General features: G+C 47.0%; 1 protein-coding gene across 2 annotated transcripts in view; it reads left to right on the top strand.

The window, feature by feature from the left end:
- The window catches only part of PDPR (pyruvate dehydrogenase phosphatase regulatory subunit), a 37399-nt gene extending 32519 nt beyond the window's left edge, over positions 1-4880 (top strand). For both annotated transcript variants that reach the window (XM_055145179.1, XM_055145180.1), the window contains one exon: positions 350-4880. In XM_055145179.1, the coding sequence (XP_055001154.1) occupies positions 350-754 (405 nt within the window). In that variant the 3' untranslated portion in view covers positions 755-4880. The remainder of the gene's footprint in view (positions 1-349) is intronic.
- The last annotated feature ends 7663 nt before the right edge of the window (positions 4881-12543 follow it).

Genomic DNA, 12543 nt, shown 5'->3' with positions numbered 1-12543 from the left:
ACAATTCTGGTGGTGCTCAGGGGCTACTCCAGGCTCAGTGCTTGGGGTAGCTTCTGGTGGTACCAAGGCTGGAACCTGGGCCTCCGCATCTAGAACACATGCTCCAACCCATTGAGACATCTCTTCAGATTCTCTATCACATATAGCATTTTGACCATTGATTTTTCTAAATATTTTCTATGTGGTCCTATAGTTAGAATCTGTAGGAAAAGTAAAATATGTTCCTGTTAAGAAAGTTTTCTTAGGAAAATAGTTTCCCCAGTTTGATAGGGTGCGGAGGAGTGCTACACCTCCCTGCAGTGGTTCCTGTGCAAGCCAGACCCATCTCAGTGTGGCCTTGCTTTCCTAGGGGATGGACTTCATTGGCCGAGATGCGCTGCTGCAGCAGAAGCAGAATGGGGTGTACAAACGCTTAACCATGTTCATCTTGGATGACCACGACACAGACCTGGACCTCTGGCCTTGGTGGGGAGAGCCCATTTACCGAAATGGGCAATATGTTGGCAAGATCACCAGCAGTGCCTACGGCTACACGCTGGAACGTCATGTCTGCTTGGGCTTCGTGCATAATTTTTCTGAAGACACTGGGGAAGAACAAGTGGTGACCCCCGATTTCATCAACCGGGGCGAATATGAGATTGACATCGCAGGACACCGGTTCCAGGCCAAAGCCAAGCTCTATCCTGTCACCTCTCTCTTTACCCATAAGCGTCGAAAGGATGATGAGGAGCTAAGTGACTTGCATGGGAAATAGTGCCAGGCAATCTCACCGCTTATCATCTCATCTTTGGAGTTTCTTTCTTCCTTCTGTTTCCTTCCTTGTGGCCCACTTCTTTCAATCTTTGTCGCACATCTTTTACCTCATGGATACAATTTTAAACTTGCTATGTCTCATGTTTTTCCATCTCCTGGTCCCTTTTGTCCAGTTTTATCTTCACTCTGGGCTTTTTCCCCCTTCCCTCTGCCCCTCAGATTCCAATGGTGACAGAAAGCATGTGTGCCAGGCAGGACTCCTCTTGAGGAATTGGGTTACAATGACAGTTGAGACTCAAATGCTGTGTCTGAGTAACATGCCGATTTCAGTGGGTTGCTAGATGTTTGCTATAGTCCTGAAGGTTAGGTTGTGCCTTTTAGCTTGTTCTGGTGTGCTGTGGGCACCTTGACAACTTTAGCAAGAGGATGACCATCTACCTCACCAATGACAGGCAGGCATCATGTGGGCATTAATTTGACCCATAGCAAAGATAAGCAGATAACCAGGTAGCCATCCTGGCTTTCCTTGCCCAATGAGTTAACCAAACTACTGGGTTAAAGCCACTGCTTACAATTTTCTCCATCTCTTGCTAATCTCCATAAGTGGTTTTGTTTAAACTGAGTAAACAAGCCAATGTTTCAAAGAGGAAAAATCACTTTGCCTTTTACAAGGGTCTAACTTCAGAAAACAACCAGTGTTGCTGAATTTCCTACCATTAAAACTGCTGCTTTAGGGGCCTACTTTGGTTCAATCTCCAACACCAAAAACAAAACACAAAACAAGTGCTGCTTTTACTTCAGCTACTCAAAGCTCAGTTATTTCATTTTGATTTTATCACCACCACAGGAGCTCAACATGCACTGCTCTCCTGGGCCTGCAATCTGTGCTGAGCCACTGGAATCTTAAATTCCATGGGTGGTCCACATGGTACTTTGAAAGTTGATTACAGAAGATGTTATGTGAGTCTGTAGAGAACTGCTTTACATCTTTTCTTCCCAAACTATTTCTCTACCTAACCATCTCTAACTTCTAGGACAGAAAATGTACTGCACATTTTCAAAAAAGTATTTCTGCTTCCTGAAGTGATAGTACAGATGTTGCTACCATCCCAACCCTCACCTTTCTTTTAAATCTAAATTGTCCTAATTTGTTTTTTCCCTAAGCTGCTTTTAACATGTGGTTTTTACAATTAAGGGTTGTTTGCCTAACTTATATCTCAAGGTTAAGGGGAAATACTAACTGAAGAAATACATTCTTAGGATAATCTTTTCAGTCTTGACGGAGGCAGAGTGATTACTAATGAGGAAGATCACAGATGTGAAGGCAATAAGGCAGAAAAATTTGTAATGACTGCTAGGGATTATTGAGGCTCCATATATGGCTTTGGCACAGTAGTGCCGTGGCAGCTTTGTGTGGCTATGAGGAAAGTGTAGTTCTGTTCCAAGAACTGGATTCTTGAGGGTTTGGTTTATAAAACTGACCAGCTTTTAAAAAGAAAAGTTGAGTGGCTCCACTGGATGAACCATCTCTTGCTCATCAAATATGGCAGCTTTCCTGAGACTTCTTGGCACAGGATTTTGTGGCACCATCTATTGTGATTTACAGGAATATATCTTGGTGTGGATTATATGTCACAGGTGAATCCTGCTTGCTTGCATATTTGGGCCAAGAGGACCAAACCATACAGTACATACCTTAAAACTGGTCTTTGAGCTCTCTGTATGGTGGTTTGTACATGGTTCTCCCAATTTAAGTGCAAGCAAACTGCTGTTAAGAAAATTTTAACTGTAGCTTTTTTGTGTTGGTATTTTGGAAGGATTAGCTTAGTTGGTCGGTTTGTTAAAGCTTTTCATTTTAGTATTGCATCTTAAAATTTTCAGGTGCCTGTTTGCTTTGGTATTTGAAATTTGTTTACCCAATCAGACCTGTTAACTCTAGATAAATTTCTTAGTAAGCAGCACCATGATTACAGATTTTAGTTTCTGCCTTTTAAACTTGTTAAGGGAGTATGTGATTAAGTTAGGGAGCCTTGCTATTTTGGAACAGCAGTGAAGATTTGGTGAAGGGAAAAGACAGGAACTCTTAGATAGATGCTACCAAGAGGGATCCCACTGTCCCGTGAAGATGCATATACACCTAAACTAAAGGTACGGGAACCATGCCAAATAGCTTGCTAAAATGAAAATTGTTTAGATGAGGTCCAAGGGAAAGTCTTAATTTATGTATAAATTACATTTGTCCATAAATAGGATATGCCTAAGGTTTTCTTTTGTTTGGCCACACCTGCTGATGCTCAGGGGTTACTCCTGGTTCTGCACTTAGGAATTAATCCTGGAGGTGCTTGGGGGACCATATGGAATGCTGGGGATCAAACTCTGGTTGGTTGAGTGCAAGGCTACTGTACTTCTTCTCTGGCCTCATTTGCCTAAGATTTTCATCTTCTAAGTTAGCACTTGTCTGTTGAATACTATGAAACATTTATCTTTTGCCACTTTTAAATCCATCCTTGAGGTCTCTTTTGGTTCATTCATATGTAGCTATTGTGAAGTTAATGTTTTCCTAAAGCAGTGACCCTTTTAGTATAACTGACAATCAGATATCCTCATTTGCACGCCATTTCCATCTCCTGGGCCTGCTGCTTCTTTGTAGAGCCCTCCCTGGGGGAGCTGATTCATTTCTCTAGCTTGAAATTCTAAGGATTCTTAGCTCTTGTGCATGAAGACTGGCAATTCCCACCCCCAGCCCCCCAAAAAGTGTTATTTCACTTGTACAGCTTACATTTCTAGTTGTTTCCCCTCTGGCTTAGGGACGTATTTGCTGGCATCTGAGTCTTCACCATCCTTTGAGAACCCTAAACAGATAAGCAAGATTCTTCTGTAACCTCTGGTGTGCATTCTGGCCTAAAAGACTGTCCTGATAGAATATTGCACTGGTTTACTTACAGATGTTCAGCTACAAGGTACATTTTTCTGTTTGTGTTACTTTGTGCACAACCCCTCTTCACATTGCTCAGACATGAGATAAGCAACAAATTATCACCAGGATAGGAAATTCTTCTCCTAAGTAAAAATCTCCTTTTCATACATGTGGTTTGCAAGCATATGAATTTTGGATAAGCACATGCAGTGTTTTAAGAGATAACGTTTCCCTACAGTCATGAAAGAGTAATGGGTCTGCAATCAGCACCCCCCACAACCCTCATTTTAAGGTGCTGAGTTGTAATACTCCTTCACTGTCAGTATGGGCTTACACCTGCAGGCCCTTGTCACTATATTGCACTATTTTTCAAGAGGATTGAGTATTTTTGTATGTCTTTTCCGTCATTTCATCCAGTAGACTCCAGAGTTGTTTCTTGTATATAATCCTTCTTAAATCAGAGCATCCTTTGAAGAATTACATGTTTCTTTGTGGGCCATTTTCCTTGTGTATGTAGATGCACCTATTTTTGTCCTTTGCAAATCTCCTGCCTTCTTGTCTCTAAAAGATGGGAGGTGGGGAAAATATTTTTAGCATCTGTTTCAGAAGATCTATGCCAGGATTTCCTTTGCACACCAAGAACTGATGCTTGGAGCTCATTTTTCCGAGCCAAGTTCTAGTGCCTTACACTCCAGAATGTCAAATGGTGGGTGTAGTGAGGCGGAGGAAGAGGAAGCAGAATACCTTCATTTCAGTCTAGAGGTTCCCAACTCCCCACAGAGCCTGTCCTGCAGGGAAGAGATGGTGTGGAGTAGAAACTGCTGCAGCTATCTCAGTTGAAAGAGTTTCTAGCAGCACAGTTAATACTTTACTCTGGTCAACTCTTGGAATGTATGAAAATGCCACTGTAATTACTGTCAAGTGCTACAATTCATTCTTCGCATCTGAAAATGTGTAGTTTGTCTCAGCCCTCTCTTATCCCTGTATAAAGTTAGCGTGTTGTCCTGAGGACATTGGAGGCACTTTAGACCATGGGATCTATTTTCCAGCGCCTTGGTGACCTCCTGACACAGGGTGACTGAGCATTTCTGCCCTCTGTGAACATGATATTAACACTGTGCACTGTATTTCTATCAACCAGATTTCAATGAAGGATTTCTTTTTCATGTTACTAGGTTTGTAAATGAATAAACATTTTAACTGCTCTTTCCATGTCCATTGTGAAATGTCTTGCATTTATTTAACTTGGTGGCTGTTTTCCAATACAAAGGAGGAATACTGTACATAAAAGGCCCTTTGTAGGGCAGAAAGATAGTACAGTGAGTAAGGTTGCCTTGCATGTGGCTGACCTGGGCTCAATGAATCCCTGGCACCCCATATGATCTCCTGAGCCCACCAGGAGTAAGCCCTGAGCTGTGGCCTCCAAACCAAGGGAAACAAAAAACCCTTTGTACCATGTTTTGAGTTATTGAACCATTAAAAAAAAGAACTTGGTAAGAAGAAAAAAGTTTTTGTTACTCTTGGTGTGCAGGGAAGCTTTTATTCCCCCATCCTGCAGCTGCTGTCCCTTGACTTCAAAGTCCTAAAGTGAACATAGTAAGAACCAGACACTTAACCAAAAGCCTGTGTGCCCACATCAGTGGAGAGAAAGGACATCACATGAGAGCATGTAAGAGGCACCATCATTGATCTTTTTCTAGACTGAGTTTACACAGCCACCTTTTGAGCAGCTACATGGGGGAACTGTAGGTTAATGAGTCTGCAATAATCAGATAACCTTGCCTTCCAAATCTGCACCTTTCATTTTTCAGGTTTTTGGCTATTTAACCATACCAGAAATCTGGGGTGATTTGGTTACCTCACTTCTTCCTAAACCTCAAGTTCTTCACAAACCTAGCAGAGTCTTCTCAGTATTTCTGATCTTTTCTGACTTCCTCCCCTGTTGCCATGCAGACGTTTCATCTTAGTCTCTCTCACTTCCATGGTGATCTCTGAAATGATCTGTGTTTTTCTCCTGTCAACCCATCCACACTACTGTCTGTCTTCTTAAAACGTGTCTGTTCCTTCCTCTCACTGGTATAAAACTCTCAACTCTCCTTTTTTCACAGCTCAAGCTTAGACCTCTTAGTATGGCAATCTTCACAGTGGGACTGGCCAAATAGTTTCAGTATCCCACACTGGTTCATTCTCCCCCTTGTATTTGGCTGTTTTTTTTTTTTTGTCATATCTGCTCTCAAATAGTCCCACTGAGGGCCTGGTCACACCTGCTCACTGAGATTCCTGCCATCATCCTAAGCCCGAATTGCAATCAGTGGTCCTCTATTTCCCCCTCCCATCATCCTGTGAGACCCTTTAGAATTTCAAAATAACCCCCAAGAGCACTACCATCTTAGAGAAGACTTTACTTTCCTAAGACAATTAATCTCTATTATGTTTCATTGCATCCCTTACTTTCATTCCCCTCCTGCATTTATAATTACTCTCAAAAAGGATTTGGCTTCTTAGAAATCCAGCCTTAGATTTGTGCCTGACATTTATAGAGGAATATATGGGGAATACAACTCAATTTGCTAGTCCGTAAAGTGGACTAATGTTACAGTGGCCTCAAAGGTATGATTCATTCAGCTGTTGGCCATATTAACAATAGGTGGTGGTGTGATGTGAATTGTCATTTTCTGAGTTCAAATATCTCTTATAAGAGCACCAAGTTAGACTGATATAATCCCTCCCTGTGATAGCCTAGCAAATCCTGTGACTCCTCAAAAGAGGAGGCTCCTTTGGAAATTAAGTATTAAGTTAAAAAACAATGAGATGCGGAGATAAATCCCACAATGGTCAATCTAAAACAAATGAACCCCAAAAATAAAAGTTCAGGAGACCTGGGTTCTCAACCCCTAATCCAATCCAGTACCACATGGTTCCCTGGGGGAAAAACAACAACAATAATAACAACAAAAAGACCCCAAAGGGTAAAAGACAGGGCTGGAGAGAAAGCATAATGGAAAAGGTGTTTGCCTTACATGTGACTGGCCTAGGTTCAATCCTTAGCATCCCATATTGTCCCCTGAACACCACCAGGGGTAAGTCCTGAGTGCATAACTAGGAGTAACCTTTAAGCATCACAGGATATTGCCCCCCCCAACAAACAAAAAATGGAACAATATTTTATTTTATCATTTATTTTTTGCTTTTTGGGTCACACCCAGCGATGCTCAGGGATTACTCCTGGCAGTGCTTGGGGGACCATATGGGATGCCAGGGATCGAACCCGGGTCGGCCGCGTGCAAGGCAAACGCCCTACCTGCTGTGCTATCGTTCCAGACCCGGAACAGTATTTTATACCACACACAAAATACAATCAAAGTAGGGGTTCTGGAGCAGAGTAGGGCAGGCAAGGCACTTGCCTTGCATGCAAACAATCCAAGTTCATCCCCCAATATCCCATATGGCTCTCTTAAGTTCTACCAGGAATGGTTCCTGAGCACAAAGCCAGGAGGAAGCTCTTAGTGACCCAGAAAAAAATATATAATAAAATTCTTGAAGTGGGACTACATCAAATTATTAAAACTTGTCTAGGACTAGTGATACTGAAGTGGTAGAGCACACGTCCTGCATGTGGCAGGCCCTGAGTTTGATCTTGGAGATGTAGCTCTGATGGTCCCAAGTACCACCGGTTGAGTGTCCCCCAAACCTCCCTCAAAAAAAAATACAGCAAACTATTGCTCCAGCCCCAATAACCAGTTGTAGGTTACAATAACCAGTAGGTGGGGCATTTGTCCTGCATGTGGCCGACTCGGGTTAGATATCCGGCATCCCTGAGCATCACCAGGAATGATTCCTGCATGCAGAGCCAGGAGCAACCCCTGATCCATATAATAATGATAAAGGTAACCAACTGGAAGTGGAAAATTTTGCAAATCTGAGGAGTCAATATTTAAAATATTTAAAGAACCCACAATTCACAGAAAAAATAGTGAGATTTAAAAGAATAGGGCAGAGCATCTGAAGAGACATTTCCCAAACATACAGGCCAAGAGACATGAAAAGGTATCCTATATACCACCCATGACCAGGGACATTCACATCAGAACCACATGAGATATTGATCAAACCTATCAGTACTACTACCAAAGACCAGAAAAAGAGGCAGGAATCAAGCATATGGCAGAGTGCATGTTCTGCATGTATGAGACCTTGGTCTATCCCTTGGAACTACACCCTTGGGGTACCTCACATAAAAAAAAAAAAAGCTGGCAAGGATGTGGAGAAAAAGGAAACATGCACTGTTCCTGGGTATAGACACCGGAGAAGCATATGAAGAACAGTATGGAGGTCATCAGAAAAGTGAACATGGTCTAACTTATGATTCCCCACTTAACCTGAGTATTTATTTCAAAAAAGACATGCACTTCCACATAGACTATTTACAATAACCTAGCACTAGTTACAATAACCAAGACTGGTAAACAACTGTGTCCATCAATGGATTAAAGAATAAATCTAAATATAAGATTATATACACAGGAGCTAGAGTGAGTACAGTGGGCAGGGCAAGTTTCCCATGCTAAGTCCTGGGAATATAATGTACAGCGTGGAGACAAGTTAAAAGATGTTGATGGGGTCAGAGATAGTACAATGGGTAGGGCACTTGCTTTGCAGGTGGCTGACTGGGTTCAATCCCTGGCACCTCATGGTCCCCTAAGGCCCAACCAGGAGTGACCCAGTGTCAGGAATAAAGCCTTAAGTACTGCTGGATATGGCCCCCCCAAAACAAAGAAAAACAATGCTGCACATCTGGGGGCGGGGAAAGAAGCTGACAGAATCCATAAAGTTCTCAGTATCTCATTACAAGAAGAAAAGTGTCAAGTATATAAGTTTAGAAGATTCCTAGTGTACACAAAAATCCAACCAGGGAGAAAGCTCAAAGGGCTGCAGAACATGCTTTGCATGTGGGAGTCCTGGATTTGATCCCTGGCACCATATGGTCTCCTGAGCACAGCCAAGTGTAACACCTGAGCATCGTACTGGGAGGCCCCTACCCAATTTAAATCAGTATGCTGCCCACCTGAAAAGCTTAGTTATACATTATATCTCAAAGGAAAACAGAAAGATGTAGCCAGAGAGATAGTACAGGGGTTAGGATTGATCCTGACATATGGTCTCCCAAAACACTTGGAAGTGATTCCTGAGTACAGCCAGGAGTTAAACCCTAAGCACCAGAGTGTACCCACCTCCCAAAGAGAGAAAACCTACTCTGCAGGCCAAGAGACAGTACACAAGTTAAGGTGCTTGTCTTGCAATAACCAATCCGGATTCAAATTTATTCAAATGTATGTATCCCGTATGTATACCATCCCATATGGTCCCCTGAGCACCACCAGAGAGCCAGGAGTAAGCCCTGAGCACAGCCGAGTGTGCCCCCAACCCCAAACAATAATAAAAATGAAAAGGGCCAGAAAGATGGTACAGAGGTAATAACTTACCCAGGCTCAAATCCCTGCACTATATGTGATTCTTAAGCACAGCCACGGATTACTCCCGAGCACAGAGCCTGAAAGGTGTGGCCCAAATACCAAAAATAAAAATGATTTGGGGGCCGGGGTTCCATCCCCAGCACTGTATGGTCCCCCAACTCTGCTGGGAGCGACTCGGGAACACGGAACTGAAAATAGTCTGTAAGCAAGGCCTGCTGTGGCCCCAAAAGAAAATGAGTGGAAATGAATGCCCAGAGGAATACTGCAGGGACTTACAGTACCTGTTCTGCATACAGTTCAAATCCCCGGTGACCCATCGGAACTGACCACTGGTAAAAGACGGATAGCCACCCACTTAAGACAAGCTTCAGACATGGACATACGTGGGTTAGAAAACATCCTCCAAGGGCTGGAGAGACAGCGTAGCAATAAGGTGCTTGCCTTGCACACAGCAGACCTGGATACAGTCGCTCGAACACCACCAGAAGTGATCCCCGAGCACTGAGCCAGGAGGAAACCCTGAACATCTCTGGGTGTGGCCCCCAAGCAAACAAAACGTTCTCCAAACTTCTGCGGGCTTTTTGACTTCAGCAAGCTGCTCAACCCCTGGGTCCCGTGCCCCTCAGTAACAGGCTGGGAAGACCCACTTCGTGTGGTGCGGGGTCAGCCGGCGCAGGCGGAAATGCGGCTGTGGGCACCCAGGGCACACTCAGAGCCGGCGGCCGTCAGCGCCTCGTTCCAGCGCAGCCCTGAGTGCAAGGACCGTCACCCCAGAGCATCCTCTCCTCCCTGTAAGCACCCGGGAAGGAGAAACGAGTGAGAGTGGCCACAGGAGTCCGAGATGGGGGAAACGTTCGGCCAGGGGGCACCTGGGACGCTGCTCTGAAAGACCTTAAATACTTGCCAGCAAAGGTGCGGGGGAGGCGCGCACTCCTGGGGGGTGCTCAGTCTTCCAGCTGTGCTGAGCCGGGGATCAAACCCGGGGCCGCAGCACTTCTAAAAGCAGCAAGGCGCGCCCACCGGGCCCCATCCCCGGCGCCACCGGGGGCACTTCCCGAGGCGGACGGGAGCGAGCCGCGGCCTCGCCGGGCGGGGGGAGGCTGAAACACACGAACTAATAAAACTGACTCTCCTCAGCTGACCGCCGGCTCTCCGCGCCTGAGGCACGCAGTGGGGGAAAGGCTCGCGAGCCCCCGCGAGGCCACCCGGCCGCGGGCGCCCCCACACGCTGCCGGGCGCCGGGACGCGCCTTCCTGAGGCGACGGCGCCGCCGGGGAGCCGCCGTGCGCGGGACCGAGCGCCCAGCGGGCCGGGCCGGGCGTCAGGCCCCGCCGCGGGCTCTTACCTCACGGGCCCCCGGGGCTCCGCGCTCAGCGAGCCCGCGCCGCGGCGGGCCGGCAGCCGCAGCAGTCTGGGGGTCCCGGGGCGCCGGAAGCGGGGGCCGGGGCCGGGAGGGGCGGGGCGGAGGGAGCGCCGAGTTCCGGGGAAGCGGCCGGCCGCGACCTTCCGCGCTTTACGGTCCCCCGCGAGGGGACGGCGGCGAGGCGTCGTCAGCGCGCATGCGCGGCGTGACGTCACCCGGCCGGCCCGCCCCTGGCACGTGGGGCTTGTTTGGGTCTCGCGAGGCTCCGCCCCCGGGCCGCGCTCCGGGGATCGGGGCGTGCGCGCTCCTGCGCTCCCCTGGCAGCGTGGCGAGGACCCGGTCCACGTTTCCGAGCTAGTCTCGCATTAAATCTCGCTCCTGCGCCATCGTGCCTCCACCGCGTTATCTCCGTGAAACGTCACCTAGGGACTGGGCGGAAGATGAGGGGCATCCCCGCTTCACGCTACTGCATGAAAACGTGCACTGTTTAAACAACTACTTTAGTATGTGGCAGAGACACAGAAATACTTGTCCCTTTACAAAAGCAATCCGTGCTCAGTGGCTGAGTTATCTGAGACTCGCAGGAGCGAGTGTGCAGCTGCCTACATCCCAAGCAGTGGGACACGAGAGAGGAGCACCGGGTGCCTCCCGGTCTCAGTCGCGCAGAGGGAGGGCCGAGAAATAGGTCCTGAGGCTGGGGGTGAGAACCGGGCTCATCTTACGGTGCCACCCGGGCTGATGGTAAACTGAGCTCATTAGGCCTGTTTGCTAATAACACGGGTTTGATACGGACTTACTCCAGGATGCAATGAATTTTGGGGGTGCATTGTGTAAGTTTTATGAGCCATTTTGCATGTCAAACAGCCGAGCCCCTGTTTAGGTAAAATGTGAGCAGCTCCATCTGGGCCCGGGGTAATCTGGGTCTGAGCTCTGGCTTCTTCAGGCCCTGCACAGAGCTCAGGGATTCTCCTGGTGGGACTTGTGGGATTGAACTCAGGTTGATCACATGCTAGGCAAGTGCCTTATCTGCTGAACTATCACTTTGACCCCTGAAAAACCTTTCCATTCTCTTCCTCATTCTCCTCTTCCTTTCCTTCCCCTGAGATCAAGTTAAAACTCTGCACTAGTAACCTGTGAGGCGGGTGATGGTGATGTTGCTACACCATGTGGCTTTATCTTTGACCCATCACTGCTGTGGGCTTCCTTTTTACCTTTGACATGGGCCACTTCTCAGAATCTTTTTCTTCTGAGTTGAGTCTGTTTTGCTGCTGGGAGTGCCTGGGGCCCTTTGACCTGTTCTGTCCATCATCAATGGGGGTAACTGAGGAAAATATTTGTGGCTTCCTCAGACGCCTGCTTTCCCCTGAGCTCTGAGGCCTGCTCCCTGGACTGTTTCTGCAACTGTTTCTGGGTGTCTCCCAGGAGTGGGCAGTGCCCGGATCCAGGTGTCCTGGGATCCCAGGCTGAGGAAGCTGCATGCACAGTTCCCGTGGGATGGATCCTTCCCAACAATGGCCAAGAGGCCACGCCACCAACACAGAACATCAACCGAGGTGGCCAGGGGCTGGGTGGAAGGCTGGATAGGATAGAAACAGGCATTGTAGGTGTGTGTGTGTTTCCTTGGTTTGCAGAGGTGTTGCTTTGTGCTCATTATTTCAAAATTCACTTTCTCATTACCTTTATAACTGGGGCCACACAACTTAGTTGTGAAGCTTGCACAGCCCTGGTTTAGGTGTAGTAGAAGGCACACTTTGTAGGGGATGGTCCCCACATGGCCATGCACTTGGGACTCTGCTCAGCCCCGGGGTCCAGCTGCCGTTGCATGCTGAGAGCAGATGGATTTCCTCTCACTATTCCCAGACACATTCCTGAACTCATATCTAACCTTTATTTTATTTTTGGCTTTTTGTGTCACACCTGGAGATGCTGAGGATTCACTCCTGGCTTTGCACTCAAGAATTACTCCTGGCAGTAATGCTCAGGGAACCCTATGGAATGCTGGGGATTGATTCTGGATCAGCTGCATGCAAGGCAAA

Source organism: Sorex araneus, chromosome 8, assembly GCF_027595985.1.
Source record: "Sorex araneus isolate mSorAra2 chromosome 8, mSorAra2.pri, whole genome shotgun sequence".
Classification (NCBI taxonomy): domain Eukaryota; kingdom Metazoa; phylum Chordata; class Mammalia; order Eulipotyphla; family Soricidae; genus Sorex; species Sorex araneus.
This window is presented reverse-complemented; position numbering and strand designations above follow the sequence as displayed.